This window comes from Gossypium hirsutum, chromosome D01 (genome assembly GCF_007990345.1).
Source record: "Gossypium hirsutum isolate 1008001.06 chromosome D01, Gossypium_hirsutum_v2.1, whole genome shotgun sequence".
In the NCBI taxonomy this organism is placed as follows: domain Eukaryota; kingdom Viridiplantae; phylum Streptophyta; class Magnoliopsida; order Malvales; family Malvaceae; genus Gossypium; species Gossypium hirsutum.
Genome location: NC_053437.1, coordinates 60,345,787 through 60,361,530, shown reverse-complemented (window position 1 = coordinate 60,361,530; position 15,744 = coordinate 60,345,787). Strand labels below are relative to the sequence as shown.

Below are 15,744 nucleotides of genomic sequence, written 5' to 3'. Positions count from 1 at the left end.
TACAACGGAAGGGATTGTCTGAGTTTGAACCTGACGATTACATATGATTACATTTGTAATATCTTCCTCTCTGGTGATAATTATTTCTTGTTGCTTTTCTTCTTTTCTCGTTGTTTCTTCTTCAATTCTTGGATCCTTTTCTTCTCGTTTTCTTTCTTCTTCTCCAACTCTTGAATTCGATTCTTCATATCTTTCTCTTCCCTCCTTTTCCTCCTTTCCTTTTCTTCTCTATTCATTCTCTCCTCCTTGGCCCTCCTCTTCTGCTCTTCTTTCTCTCTTTTTCCTTTGCTTTCTTTCTCTTTTCTATCTCTTTCAGCTCTTCTCTTGTGAGTTGTCTTTTCACACTGAAACACATTGGGCTGTATTCTTTGCAAGTACTCTTTTTCTCTTTCAATGTTGAATTATTTATAAATGGTTGTTTAGCAAACTTTTGGGGTTTTATGAATGAGTTGGTTTTCTCCCTTTGTTCTTATCATATTAATATTAATTACCCATTGCCGTCCAAAGGCCAGCCATTGTCTCACTTTTTGACTCCATACAATCCATTTGTATTCTTATTGTATATTAAAAATAAGGTTTAATGCTAATTTTGGCCTTTTGAGCTATATTTGGTTTCTCATATTTAAACTATAATTTTGTTAATGGTTCATTCTAGTTTTTATAATAGCATTAAAGAAACTGGTTAACATGTGGTGTCGATAAAATGTGCAACGTGATATCTTTAGCCATTTAGAACATGACTCACTGTACTCAAGTATATTGAAATTAATATATGCAAAAATATTTTTTTTTCAGCTTGCATATTAAGTCCAAATTAACTCTAGACTCAATTATCACTAAAAATGAAGAAAAGATGCAAATTATCGACAGAACATACTAAATGACACTAACATAATAATTTAGCTCGAAATCAAGCTCAAGTGTGAAAGCAAACTAAACTGTAGCTTCAGAGAGTGGCTGAAATCTTAGACAAGATTTTTGTTTGCTTGTTTGTGGAGAACATGTAATAATGCAGTAGCTAAAAGATGAATATACTGCAATTTTTTGTTCTAATAATAGATAATAAACCCTATCACTTTTAGGATGCCATAGTTAGGCTTAGGATTAAGTAAATTCATGGTACATGGTAGAGGCAGACACTTTTTACTTTAATTGATTTAGTAAACAATTTCAAAGGTTGTTTACATGTCCATGCAAAGCGCGGAACAGTTATCTAATCTTTTTTAATTTTAGAATTTCTTTACATTTTATTCTTTGTAACTAATCATACTGGTTCCAGTGCTTGCAATGAAATCTAATACAACGATGAGTAGAAAGTCAGTTTCCCTAGTGGGACTTGTGTTACTGTGCTGCCATGCTTCACTGACTGAGCAGCGACTGCAGGGCATATTCAAAGATCCAAAGGAACCAATTGACGAAAGGGTTAAAGACCTTTTGGGGAAGATGAACCTAGAAGAAAAGGTCGGGCAAATGACGCAAATCGAACGTAAAAATGCGTCGGCAGAAGTCCTCAAGAGTTACTTCATTGGTAGTGTCTTGAGTGGTGGAGGAAGTACACCCAAGGTAAACGCTACTGTGAAAGAGTGGGTGGACATGGTGAATGGCATGCAACAGGCTTCTCTTTCCACTCGTCTTGGTATTCCAATGATCTATGGAATTGATGCTGTTCATGGCCATAACAATGTTATGAATGCCACCATTTTCCCACATAATGTTGGCCTTGGTGTAACCAGGGATCCCCAACTTCTTAAAGAGATAGGAGCTGCAACTGCACTCGAAGTTCGAGCCACTGGCATTCCTTATGCTTTTGCCCCCTGCATTGCTGTAAGCAACATGATTAATCATTGGATAAATTACACCATTAATCATTAAAATATAAATATGTTTTTTGTTTTGGTCAGTAATCTATTCAAAAGTTTTTATTTAAGTGACTGGGTTATTAAGATTAATATTATATGACTTTTGCTGTTCGTATTACCTTCACCAATAGGAAACTTTTTTTCCCTTCTTTTTTACATTTTAGTTTTTTTTTTCATGAAATTGCTTTAGAGGTCACTTATCTGCAAATCAAAATTCAAATAGTTTTTTTTCTTTGATCTCCGACACTTACCCTCAAATCAACTTAGATTTAAGGTATGTTTTTCTACTCATTGATGGGTATTGATCCACTATACTGATCATCGAATCATTGCTTGGAGCCCAGAGAAAGAATTTTTTCTTAAAAAAAAATTATTAACCCAGTGACTTAAAATAAAAACTTTTGATTAATTCAGTGACTTAAATGAAGATTTTTAAATAGTTCAATTTTAAATTGTAACTATTTTTAATTAAGTGATTAAAACAAAAAATTACTCATAGTTTAATGATTAATGGTGTAGTTTACCTTAGTCATTTTCAATATCAAAAATAAAAAATCATATTGACATTTAAATGTATATATATATATATATGTAGGTTTGCAGAGATCCTAGATGGGGCCGATGTTATGAGAGCTACAGTGAAGACCACAGAATTGTCCAACAGCTGACTGAGATCATCAATGGGTTACAAGGAGAAGCCAAAACTGACATGAAGGGCATGCCATATGTTAATGGGAAGTACGTAAACAACTGATATTTAATAAATTATATCATATTAATCAATGATTTGATTATTGTGGTATATGATGTTAGAACAAAAGTAGCAGGTAGTTCCAAACACTACGTTGGTGATGGCGGCACCGTCAGAGGCATTAACGAGAATAACACCATCGTGGACGACTCAGCCTTGTATGGCATGCACATGGCAGCTTACGTTAATTCAGTAGCCAAGGGTATTGCCACCATCATGGCTTCTTATTCAAGTATTAACGGAGTTAAGATGCATGCTCATAAACAGCTGCTTACAGACTACCTTAAAGGCAAACTTGGTTTCAAGGTTAAAACTAATTTTAGCACATTCATTAGCCCAGATTATGATGCTTCTTACTTAAATTTTATGACTATGGCAGGGTTTCATCATCTCGGATTGGGAAGGAATCGACAGGATCACCTCTCCCGCACATTCCAACTACAGTTATTCAATTCAAGCTTCAATAAATGCTGGTATTGACATGGTCAGTTGCAGACTTGTAGGTGTTATATGTTATTACCTAAAAAACTATATTGTTTGAGGGTTGCTGATATTGCTTCCAGGTTATGGTTCCTTACAACTACACAGAATTTTATGATGGCTTGATTGATTTGGTTAAGAAGAAAGCAATTCCAATGAGCCGAATTGACGATGCCGTGTCGAGAATATTGCGTGTTAAGTTCGCCATGGGACTCTTTGAAAATCCCTTAGGTGATTACAGTTTAATTAACGAGGTTGGGTCACAGGTGAGTTGTTGCATTGTACAAACTATACAACTGGTTTTAATGAAACAACCATGTTGTATATTTAAGGGTGACCAAAACTCGATTCAAATTGAAAAACTAAATTTAGGGTTAATCAAATCGAATCGAATTATTTGAGTTATTCATTCTACCCAACATTCAGCTGTTTCTTTCAAAAACCAACTATAACACTCACTGCAGAAGCATAGAGAATTGGCAAGGCAAGCAGTGAGGAAATCACTTGTACTATTGAAAAATGGAAAGCCAGGAAATCCACCTATTTTGCCTCTCCCAAAGAATGCCGGCAAGATAGTTGTTGCAGGATCACATGCTAACAATTTGGGCTATCAGTGCGGTGGTTGGACTATAGAATGGCAAGGAGTCAGTGGGAACAACTGGACTGCAGGTATAGTTATCATATATAATATTAAACCAAAAACATACCATACACCATATACCCTACAATTCAATTGTATTGAACAGGCACCACCATCCTGGACGGCATCAAAGCCACTGTTGACAAACGCACCAAAGTGGTTTACAAGAAGAAACCTAGCGATACCTACTCTAGCAAGGGAAAGATGGACTATGGGATAGTGGTGGTTGGTGAGGTACCTTACGCAGAGACAAATGGTGATAGCCAAAACTTGACCATCCCTGCTCCAGGTCCGGCAGTGATCGAGAACGTATGCAAGGAAACCAAATGCGTGGTTATCATCGTGTCAGGGCGTCCGGTTGTGATAGAGCCATATGTTGACAAGATAGACGCCCTGGTAGCGGCTTGGCTACCTGGAAGTGAAGGACAAGGGGTGGCTGATGTCCTATTTGGTGACTATGGATTCACAGGCAAGCTGGCTCGTACTTGGTTTAAGAGAGTAGATCAGCTTCCTATGAATTATGGGGATCCCAAATATGATCCACTTTTTCCTTTCGGTTTTGGACTAGAGACTAAGCCCATCCCTTCCACTAAAAAACCTGAGTTATAAATAAATAATAAATGATAGATAAACCAGCTTTAGTTTTTTTTTCATAATTTTTCCTTTTGGGTAAATCAAATGTCACTGACGGAAAAGAAAAAACACCATTGCCTCTTCTCACAACAATAGAGGATGATGTTTGTGTTTAGCTGATCTTGTTTTACTAACCTTTTTTTATTAATATAATTATATTTGGCAGAGGAAAAAAACAAAAGGACAACTATAGAGACGATGCTAATACACATCAAATCAATAATTGTCCCAAAGCTACTCATACAGTTCCCCTCATTTGCTCACAACGTAGCACAAAATCTCCAAGAAAATTTTAATGGCGTGTTGCAAGTAAAACTTTACAATCCTGTTATTACCACTTATTATTATTAGTGTTTTACATGATGGAGCAAGCATTAGGGTTATCATCACTGAACAAGTTGGTGTAGCGGTCGTCAATGGTGGTCTCAGTAACGGTGGCAGTGGCCGGAACCTTCCTGACATGATTGGGAGGAGCTTTCTTGTCGTAAGCTTGAGCCACATAAGGATTAGCCACCAGAGTGTAAGGCACATAAGGCCACAACTCCACCTTCTTCTTGGTTGACTGCGCCGCCGCCAGTACTTTCTTTGCCTCTACGTAACCCGTCACGGTGGCCTTTTGTTGTTTTAAGTCCACGTCCACAGACTTTGCCCCTACCAAAATCCAGCATTAATTTATAGTGATTGATTCATAATTTATTTGTATATGGTAAATGAAGATTACCCTTTACGCCGGAGAGGACCTTCTTGACCTTACGAGCACAACCTTCACAATCCATCCTGATTTTGAGAGCTACAGTGTGAATTTGCTTCTTCTTCTTCTTCTTCTTCACGCTGCTAAGCAAATCAGAGATGTATTCCAAGGTGCCTTCTACTCCCATCTTTTGTAATATATGATTTGAAGGATTAGTATATTGGATTTTGATCCAAACAAATAAAGAACTATATATATATAAGATGGGTCAAGTCTTGGGTTGAAGACGAGGACTACTCCACACTACCTTTCGTCTCAAATGGATATAAAAATAAATGCAAAAGAAAGAAGCGTAAAGACTAGAAAGTAAGGAAGTGGGATACTCTTGGTCGCCATGGAAACCTTTGCATGCATGGATTTATAGAGAGAGAATGTAATATTTAACCTAACAAATAAAACATCTTAATTAAGGTGATATATTGAGTTTAATTTTAGGAGTATAAGATATTAGAAAGTGGGGTTTCTCCTGGAAACTCCACGAAACTTCCTTGGGACATACAGGATTTTCTCCCTTTTCACTCTTTGTTCTTATGGAGGAACCAACACTAAAGTTTTTTGCTTTATAAAAATCTTCCCTTTAAACCTTCACTTTTTCCTTGATTTTTTATATATAACCTTATGTTGATGGAGAATATTAGAGAAAAAAATGTTTAATTAGATGTTTATTAAGAATTACGTAATTAGTAAAAAGAAAATTAAAAATTCAATCCAATTCACTCAATAACAGAGTTGAATGCTTTAGAAATACTAATTAATGTGAAAGCCAAGCAGGTGAAAGTCCCCCATGGAAGGAGACAAATATACATAAGTTCAAAAAAATAAATATTACCTTCTAAAACCCTATATCTAAAAGTAGATAAAATTAAAAAACCTCCCCTAAATCTCTATACTTTTTCGAATATCAAATCAAATTTTCTTTAAAAAACCTACTTAATAAATGTTCCAACATTAAAAATTCATCGATTAAATCTTTTGACTACTGATTTTCGTTGTTTACCATAACTATAACTGTATTGAAATGGCGACAAAATTCAATATTATTTAAAAAATTAAAAAATATATTTAATAAATACGTATTTAAATTTATTTTAATCTGGACAACTGTTTATCTATATTCATTTTAATCTGGACATCATAATTCATCTAAGATCATATTAAAATGAACCCGACGTTCATGTTGAAGTTCATTTTGGACTTCAATTTTTTGAATTAGCAATTATTAACATGGATCATCACATAAATATTATGACAATTGAATTGATAATCGTTAATGGATATGTCAATGCAATAATAATCAATGATGATAATTATTATTATTTAAAAAATTCAAATTGATAGATTTTAATAACAAATTTAATTAATTTTTTGAAAAAAAAATAATGCTTATTAACCTTTAACCAATCAATAAAGATATTTTAAAAAATAAATTAAGTGTAGAATAACGCCAAATTAGAAGTAAAGAACAACTAGTAGGAAAGATTTGTTTTCAACGAAATTGTGTAAATGTTCAATAATGGAGTAGTGAGATATGGAATGGATTGCGATGACACCAGCAGTTGCCACGTGCATGCCAGGAGATATGAAAATGACACGTGGATATAGAAGATTCTTAAAAGGGGGATTGATTGCCACGTGGGAGAGTAAATTACCGATTGGATATAAGGTTAGCTTTGGACTTGTTTGAAAGGAGTGTGCTATTAGTGTCCCACTAAACAAATTTGATTGGTTGAATGCTTTGGGCGGTGGGATAAATATAAAAATATATGTTGATTAAGTCTTAATTCGATTGGCATGAATATTATTGTCAATGTAAAAGGACGTGGGTTTGAAAGCCCTGAAATGAATTATCCTCCTATTTATAAGTTAAGAAGAGATTATGAGTAATTATAAATATTGTGTCAGAAAAAACATATATAATTCAAATCTATTAATAAATATATATATATAAACAAAGTTACACATAAATTACTACCTTTCTTCAATGCATGAGATTGCTTGACAACTTAACTAAATTCAATCATCACTAAGAATTTGGTTTTGTAACTTTTTAGGTAAAAAACCAGTGCAGTGTATCTCAATTTTGAAAGCTTAATTCACCTTTTTCGGAAAATTAGAAATAAGTTAGTTTTGTCAATTTTAAAAATGAGTAATTAAATGTTGTTAATGTTTTTTTTATTAATTTTACATAATTTTAATTGATATAATAATAAATTTAGTTGTAAATGTTTATACATTTTATCAATTCGGTCATGGTTGGTCAAATTTACTCGCAGCATGTGTAAATTTACAAATGTTGAGGTTAAATTTGTTAAATTTTTTTATAATCAAGATCAAGTTAATAAAATATATAAACATCGAGGGCTAAATTTATTATTATACCGATCAAAATTATGTAAAATTGACGGAATACATTAATTTTGTGATTAATTATCCAAAATTTCTCACTTTCAAAATTTAGAGGGATGGAAGAATTATTTTTACCTAAAATTTGTCGAGCCTTATAAAATAAACTATTTACTATTTCTTAAGTTCAAGCATAGAATCTTTCAAGTTTTAATTTATGAATGATACTGAAATTTTCATATTCTTTTATAAAAGAGAGATATTGTTTGATGTGTGAGTTTAACAAGGAGGAGACATATAAGAAAATATGTGGTAGTGTTGATGGAAGCTCGTTCACCCTGTCTAGCGGAGAGTTGGAGGGTAAAGAGAGTGGACATAATGGAAGTGGAGGATAAAGTGGCAGAGTGCAATGTAAAGTGTTTGGAGAGTCGATCCCTTCTCCATCATTTTGGGGACTATTTATAGGTGCGGTCCCATGTTAAGTAGAATTAACATAACGGATCCATTATCAGACTATCATTGTAGGATCCATGGGGTGAATGTTCATGATGGGACGAGGATGGAATGTATTCTGTTATTCCTTCTAATTTATGGTACAAAATAATTAAACTCACTTGAAGTTTATATCTAGAAGGATCACCTTCTTAATAGAAGACTAAGTGCCTGATGGAACAAGTGGACTTTTTTCCTCGAGCTACTGCCTCCTACCAAGCCGGATGGCTAAGTCGGAAGGCAAGCTTCTGAAGGTCTCTTGATTCTTCACGGGTGGGAACGCTCCTCAAATGGCCTATCGCGCGGCCACGTATCCTAAGTTGAAAGAGGTATAACAAATTGCCATGCTCATGAGACAAATCTATGATTGTATCAACAAATTCAACAGAATTAATGGGAATATTATTACGTATATTAAATAATCATTAAGAAAGAAAACTGTTCTACATTTAGACATTGGGTATTCATTAATATCCCTACTGGAGTCTGTGAACCACAGCCATAAATTATACCAACCTAATTTGGGACTCATAACCAGTAGCATATCTCCATGTTGCAGCAGGGAAATCAATTTTATTGCCATCCTTAATTAATGAACATTTGTGGTGAGACCCCCCGGGAAGAGACCAAAGTGGCCCAGTCAAATACTTGTTTTGTAAGCAAGCAGCTTTATCATAATACTTGGCAATCCCGGATGCCATACCAGTGTTATCAACAAACTTGCCGTCGCCATCACTGTTACAAACCCTGGTCTACTAGGAAGGAATATCATCAATTATCCTCACCACCTTATAAATTTAGGTGAACTGCCAAATACTCGATAATTCTTAGTCATTTATATATGTGGAATCAATGGCTTTCTAGGATATATATTTTTTATGACAAAAAATAAATAAATTAATATAGATTTAATATAATATTTGGTGTTTGAGTTTGATTTTTTAATGTGATATTAATTAATGTGTTAATTTTTGGTCCAATCCAGTATATATATTTGTCAAAAGTTATATATTTTTGTATCCAAAGTTAAGGGTGTTAACTTTCATTTAATTCAAGTTTTAGGGTTATTTGATGAAAGTTAATTGCTAATATTATTAAGTTTGAATTTTTCATACTTTTGTTAATATAATAAAATTAGGAATAATTGTGAATTTATTTAATTTTGTGTTTAATTTCAAGTTTTGGTTTGATGAAAGTTAATTGCTAATATTATTAGCTAATTATGAATTTTCATCAAATACACTCTAAAACTCGAATTAAATATTAAAAAATTAGCACTACCACTTTCACCGTCAATACCTCGGTGTAGGTGTCTGGGATAATCCTTTGTTCTATAGTCCCGGGGCTATTTACAACCAGCCAATTAAGAATTCTCAGATGGACTAGTACTAGCAAATGCCTCAAAGATGTAGTCATCGATTCTCCCATGAGAGGCAACAATTACCGCGAGCAAACACATTAATTTAATGACAAGGAGCGCATTTTTTCTATGCTACTAATACTTGTACTTGCTCTGCTATTCTGTCCGTATCAAAATGTACAACTTTTGTCAAATATAAATACCACATTAGAGAAAATAATACAAGAATCAAAAAATGTAAAATTTCAATAAGCGATTCATATAATATAAGTTCATGAACTTAGCATGGTGTTAGATGAAGCTAAAGCAAAGTCCTCATCCACTAAATAATTTGAGAAATGATTGGCTTTCATTTTGGAATGTGGAAGGAGGTATTATTAGAAGACCCCACAGAGCAAAATGATACACACCCATCATAAAATTGTACAACAACAACTCAATAATTGCCCACAAATTGAAACTCATCTTGGTAGGGTTTCATAGTCTTCACTCATTTTTGTTAAAAGGGAAAGGTTAGAGGGAGCCAATTTGTTATTACATCTTTTTATTTCATGGCAGTCCTTTTTCCTTGATTCATTGCCATTGAAAAAGTTCAAAATTTGTGGATGAAAAACAGTATACTAGACTCAACTACTTCACAACCAACTACAATTTAAGATTCAAAGTTCCAATACTGTATGTGTCATGGACACTAATCCAATGTCATATCTGTGTTATGAATTTAACATATTCATATTATATTTATATTTACAAGACTAATAAAAATTTATGTTATTATATTTCTACCTCATTTACTCAAATGCATTTTTCTAAAGTATGATTTTATTATATGTAGATCTCATTATATATATATATCTAGCTTGATTAAGGGTGAGTTTGGACGGGTGGTACGTTTACCTGTAGTTAGTATAAAAATAACGGTGACGGTGAGATTAGATACTGTAGCAATACTATAACGTGAAAAAAAAAGCTAAATACACCGCACCAGACCCAATTGTCCATCCAAACCCACCCTAAGCATGTAATACCACAAATAAAGAGGAGCTAGCCAGAAGCCAAAAGTGGGCTAGTTAAAAAAGCATATTACACTCCACTAAGATCGCATGGAAACCTTCTAGATCCCAGAAATTATTAATAGCTTTTCGCGCATGAACCACACACAATCTCCACCTCCCATATTTTGTGCATCAACAAGGTATCATATGGCAACTCTTGACACCACTCTATTGTAAGTATAGTCATAAAAGATAGCTCTTTATTGACTCAGTTAGTATAGTCTTCTAAGATTCTAACGTCTTGTCGAGCAAAGGCCTTCCGAGGGCCTTGAGTGTCATTTTCAGCTAAGCTTTTTAAGGTTACAGTGCCCTATTAGGTGAAGGCCTTCCAAAGACCCTAATGTCATTTCCAGCAAAGCCTTCTAAGTTTTCAGTGCTCCATCGAGTGTAACCTCTTAAGACTTCAATGGACATTATCACAACACCACGATTGTGTAAGATACAAATATTCTTAAAGAAGTACAAGCTAATGACAAATGAGCATCTACATTAACCTTATTGACTGCTCCTTACATTCGATAGCCCCAAAGTAAGTCACATTATAACCTCCCTATCGACTGGGTGACAATTATTATACACATTCTTACACACTAATATCAAATCACCCCATCACATCTTAATGAAACACTCCTGTCTCTACAGCCACCCTATATAGAAGGGCATTATTCTAGTGGAACCCACATCAAAGCTCTTCCTCCAAAAGCACCCTCTCCATCACAAGAAGAAGATGACTCTAGGATATAGGCTACAACTCCAAATATTTCCCAAAAAGCTTTCAAAGCTCATAAAATCTCAGAAAATCAACATTTCTAATGGCTCTCCACATCATCCATGGTGTGAAACACCCCATTTTAGTAGCTCTCTACTAGACTTGCTTATAGGTTGGGTTACCCGTCTAAGCCTGAAGGCCTACTTGAAATTTGAGAGGGTTTGAGTAAAAATATTAGACCCAAAAAATGTGTTTGAGCAAAAAAAATTAGGCCACTTTAAAATATGGATTGGATTTTTAAATTATTATTATTTTATATTATATTATTTTTATATATTATGTAATTTATAATACATAAAAATTAAATCTATAGTAGTATATAATATTACTATGGTGTAAACATTAAAAAATGTTAAGATGACTATACATAAAATTTTAACAAATAAAAAAATCTATAAAATTATTAAATATTAAATTAAAAATTATATAAATATATTTAATTTTTTTAAAAAATAATATGGGTGGGTCTAAAATGGGCTTAGTTAACTATTTTCAAATACGGATGGGCTTAGACAAAATTTTAAGTTCATATTTCGAGCTGATTCAAACTTGAACAAATATAAAGTATATTAATATCATATATAGATCCAATCCAATACATAAATACCTCTATTCTCCGCACCAATGTGATGTGAATCACCATTACCATTCTACCTTCATTATAATTTTATTTTTATAACAAATATTCGATGAAATATATTTAGTTTCAAACAAGCATACTCCTCCATTGTTATTAAACAAATTATTCAAAAGAAAAAAAATTACAAGATATTGAAAAGAAACTTCATGGACAAGATTTGCTATGTTAGAGTTTGTCTAACCCGAATCCTGTCACTTATCGAAGAAAAAAATATAGTAGCAAAATAAGGAGACCATATAACACAAGTTGAATCTGTATAGAATTATTTTTCTTCTATTTGACTTTGATTAAAATAAAGATTTTCAATCATTGAATAGATGTAGTCGAAACTCCTCATGTATTATTCATTTTTTAATATTAGTGAATTTTTCCTCCTCTACCCGTGATTTTTTCCCAAAAAGGTTTCCATATAAAATCTGTGTTTTTTTTTCTTTTCTTATTACTTTGTGATCGTTCTACCGCCTTTATCGGCGTTTATTATAACATGTTATTTTTATTTTGGACCAAATATATGTCAGCATTTTCTTATTTTTATATTATAAAAACTTTAATCCTTCATCCTCCTAACTAAAAATAAAAAAAAATGTTTGCAATTACGTGTAGACTGTGTATCTGTATGAAATCAACATATGCCGAAAGTAGGCTTACCAGAAAGAAAAGAAAAATGCTCTACCAACCAGGTTCGTTAAAGTAATTCAAAGTGAACAAAGTTTGCAATTTGGTGCAAGTTTGATTATGAATTTTAGTCATATACTTCATTAAAATTGAGACTTTAATTTGTTTATCCACATATTTTATGAAAATTGAGTTGTTGAATGGCTAGTAAACAAATGAAAGGGTTACAGCGTGTTTGGTTCGCTGTAATGGGTATGCGATTACCCATCTATTCCGCGCACCTCACCTAATCCGGCGTTTGGTTCGCTGTATGCCTATTACAGGCGTATTACATTACTGGCCTATTCCCCAAAATCTCTGCTTTTGTATTCCCTTCCCAAAACGGCGATTAGCTATTACGGACGTCTTCCCAATTTCTATGCCCTGTTTTACCCTCCCAGTCTTTTTCAACCAACGCTGAAAACTCGACTCTTTCCAGCTCCCTCTCTGAACAAGTCTTTAACAACCATTTCCCCATTTCCCGTTTCCCCTCTTCCCCAAATCAGAATCCCTAAACCTTGCCCGACTTTGAACAAGTCTTTAATTTATTTTTTGTTATGTTGTTTAACTTTGTTCGTTCTTTGGTGCCAGAGCTGAAAACCCGAATCAAGAAGTACTTTGAAGGGTATGAAGAGGCACTCCCTTCAGTTCTTGAGGCCATTTTGCGGAGAAAGTTGGCTGGGAAGCATAAGGAGACCGATGATGAATTGATGGATGAATTGGAGGTGCAACCACGAGTCGATGTGGATGATGAAAAGTTCGAGTCAAATTTTACTAATTTGTACTCGACTGGTGATGAAGAGGACTCTTCGCTGGGACAAACTCCTCCCAGGTTTTTATTGATTTTAATATCATATATGTTCTTTTCTATGTAAGGCTTTCTGGTTCTATTATACTGGATTGCTTTACTTTCTATCGTGGACCTGTAAATCTCTGCCAATTCTAGCTTATCATTTGCAATACTGATGGATGTTTAGATTATCAATCTATTTTCTTGTGAAATGATCGAATGCAATATTTTCAGGGTGTCTTTGTGTAGTGAAATGAGTGGTAGACTTGGTAAACTTGCATGTGTTACAAATTGAATCTAGAGATCCGTTTCCCAGTCTTGACTTGAGCAACTTACTGCCAATCTTCCTCCAAAGTAGTTTCCTAATCAATTTGGCTTTATGTTTAATAATGAGAGTTTGCTATTGGTTTTTCTTGTTAGAGATCTGTGTGTTTGTTATAGTTGGTTATAGGTAAAATGTAGGGACGAATTGAAAGAGAGTAGAATGAGTGTGCTTCAGGTTATTATTGTTGGATTGAGAGAAAACTAATAGCTGACAAGGTCTATGAATCTTATGGTGCAAAGGCAATGTGTTTGGCTTCAGCATATATGGAGTATATAACTGGGCTTCATTTTGACTGTCCTTATGGTAATTGATATTTTCTTTGATTGCAGGATGATTCCTTGCAAAGACTAAGCATGGGGTGGCAGCTTTCGCTGGTGTGAATTGAAGGCTTATGAGGGGATTCTTGCACCATATGACAAGACAAGAGAATGGTTATTCCTGATGCTCTCAAGTTTGCAGTAGTTGGTTTCTTTTGTGGAATTTAGAATTTCGTTTTCTTACTTGCTTCTGTGGATAGTTAGTCATGCTCAATGTTTTTAAAATTGGTGGAGAAAATAACATTAGCCTGGAGTAAATATGAAATATAACATTGAATGGTTTTATGTAGGTTATTTTCAAGTTTTGTTTTTGGCTGTTCGTAATTCTGAATTCTCTTCACGAACATTGGTGTTGCCTTGGATATTATATAAGTTTCTGTTTCTGATTGTTCGTATGCTCGACTATGAAATGGTTCCTATTAGCACAAAGGAGTGCATAATGAATTAGACTTCCTTCCTGTCATTTAAACTAAATATTCTTTATTGCTTACTAACTGAGCATGTTGTTTTCTAATTATGCCGTTTTCAAGGTATTCATTTTCATTTTCTTTCATTCCTGGAAAACCCTTTTTCTCTCCTTTGCTTCTTCTTACCAAGATTCGGCAATATATATCAGTTTGAGGGCTCATAAGGTTTCTGCAATTAAGCTGTAGGTTAAGGGGTTGGACTGGTACTTGTGGCTTGTGATTGCGGTTGCTTTTAGTGCCCAAACAAATTCAATCCTTGACATGCTGGTTCTTGTGACTTGTGGTTTACTTTTGGTGCCAAAACAAATTTAATCCTTGACATGCTGGTAGTTGTGGCTTGCGGTTGCTTTTAGTGCCAAAACATAGCAACTTTTCTGTAATTGATTATGTGTTCAATGTCACACATTTTGAAGCTTCATTTTCTTTGATTATTTTGAACTTCAATTTCATATGCTTATTTCAGATGTATGGTTGCCAAGTTAATGGCTTTGTTTTCCTTGTACAAGATCCAGCCAAGTTAATGTTTAATATTTTTTTAAATTTGTCTAATTCTTTTTCATTTCTTTTTCTCCTTAAATTGTTTTATTTATAAATTTATTATTCTAATAAATAAATGTCATGTTAAAAATGAGAAAATAGATATTCATTTATTTATAAATATTTTTATAATTTTGTATGTATTTTTATCGAAAATAAATGTTTAAATTTTTTAGTTTTTAATTTTTATTTTTGAATTTTAAGAATAATGGTTAAATTTATATAATATGTAAAATTGAAGGTTAAGTTTATTGAATTTTTAAAGTTAGGATCAGATTAATAGAATTTGTAAGTATTGTAGTATTATATATATATTATGATTTTAGAAAATTCATATAAGAATATTTAATATTAAGAATTTTATTAAATTATATATTTTTATTAAATTATATTTAATAATAATTATGTTAAATTATATTTTATAGTATTATATATTATGATTTTAGAAAATTCATATAAGAATATTTAATATTAAGAATTTTACTAAATTATATATTTTATTAAATTATATTTAATAATAATTATGTTAAAATATGATTAAATTATTTATTATTTATATTAATAATCTTATTAAAATTTAATAACAATAGCAATAATCATTCACCTAAACAAATTTATGTTAAGGGTATTCTAGTCATTTTAGTTTTTTTTCCATTATGCTATTACACCTCTATTCCATTCAACCAAACACAATAATACTATTACTCCTCTATTCCATTACATTCAACCAAACAATTGATTTGCTATTACGCCTCTATTCCATTACACCTTTATTCCATTACGCCTCTATTCCATTATGCCTCTATTCCAATACAGCGAACCAAACGTGCTCTTAGTTTTTACTAATTCTTTACATATAAATGTAAATCGTTGAAATGCTG

At 32.9% G+C, this 15,744-nt stretch overlaps 3 protein-coding genes and 1 long non-coding RNA gene across 4 annotated transcripts; 2 read left to right on the top strand and 2 right to left on the bottom strand.

Moving 5' to 3' along the window:
* Window positions 1–80: 80 nt before the first annotated feature.
* Window positions 81–546, bottom strand: LOC107921513 (protein PXR1-like). The gene is made up of 2 exons (XM_016851357.1): window positions 492–546; window positions 81–385 (listed from the first exon to the last, which is right to left on the bottom strand). Exons 1-2 carry the CDS (start codon window positions 544–546, stop codon window positions 81–83), a joined length of 360 nt encoding a protein of 119 aa, XP_016706846.1.
* A 724-nt stretch (window positions 547–1,270) lies between these two features.
* Window positions 1,271–4,528, top strand: LOC107921228 (beta-glucosidase BoGH3B). The gene is made up of 7 exons (XM_016851106.2): window positions 1,271–1,824; window positions 2,455–2,597; window positions 2,673–2,916; window positions 2,990–3,094; window positions 3,174–3,356; window positions 3,555–3,759; window positions 3,837–4,528. Exons 1-7 carry the CDS (start codon window positions 1,288–1,290, stop codon window positions 4,337–4,339), a joined length of 1,920 nt encoding a protein of 639 aa, XP_016706595.1. The 5' UTR covers window positions 1,271–1,287; the 3' UTR covers window positions 4,340–4,528.
* Window positions 4,529–4,643: 115 nt separating this feature from the next.
* LOC107921229 (heavy metal-associated isoprenylated plant protein 24) lies at window positions 4,644–5,641 on the bottom strand. Its single transcript, XM_016851107.2, has 2 exons — window positions 5,085–5,641; window positions 4,644–5,014 (listed from the first exon to the last, which is right to left on the bottom strand). Exons 1-2 carry the CDS (start codon window positions 5,239–5,241, stop codon window positions 4,719–4,721), a joined length of 453 nt encoding a protein of 150 aa, XP_016706596.1. The 5' UTR covers window positions 5,242–5,641; the 3' UTR covers window positions 4,644–4,718.
* Window positions 5,642–13,268: 7,627 nt separating this feature from the next.
* LOC121213985 (uncharacterized) lies at window positions 13,269–14,875 on the top strand. Its single transcript, XR_005909585.1, has 2 exons — window positions 13,269–13,973; window positions 14,513–14,875. It is a non-coding gene; the product is annotated as an uncharacterized lncRNA (long non-coding RNA).
* The last annotated feature ends 869 nt before the right edge of the window (window positions 14,876–15,744 follow it).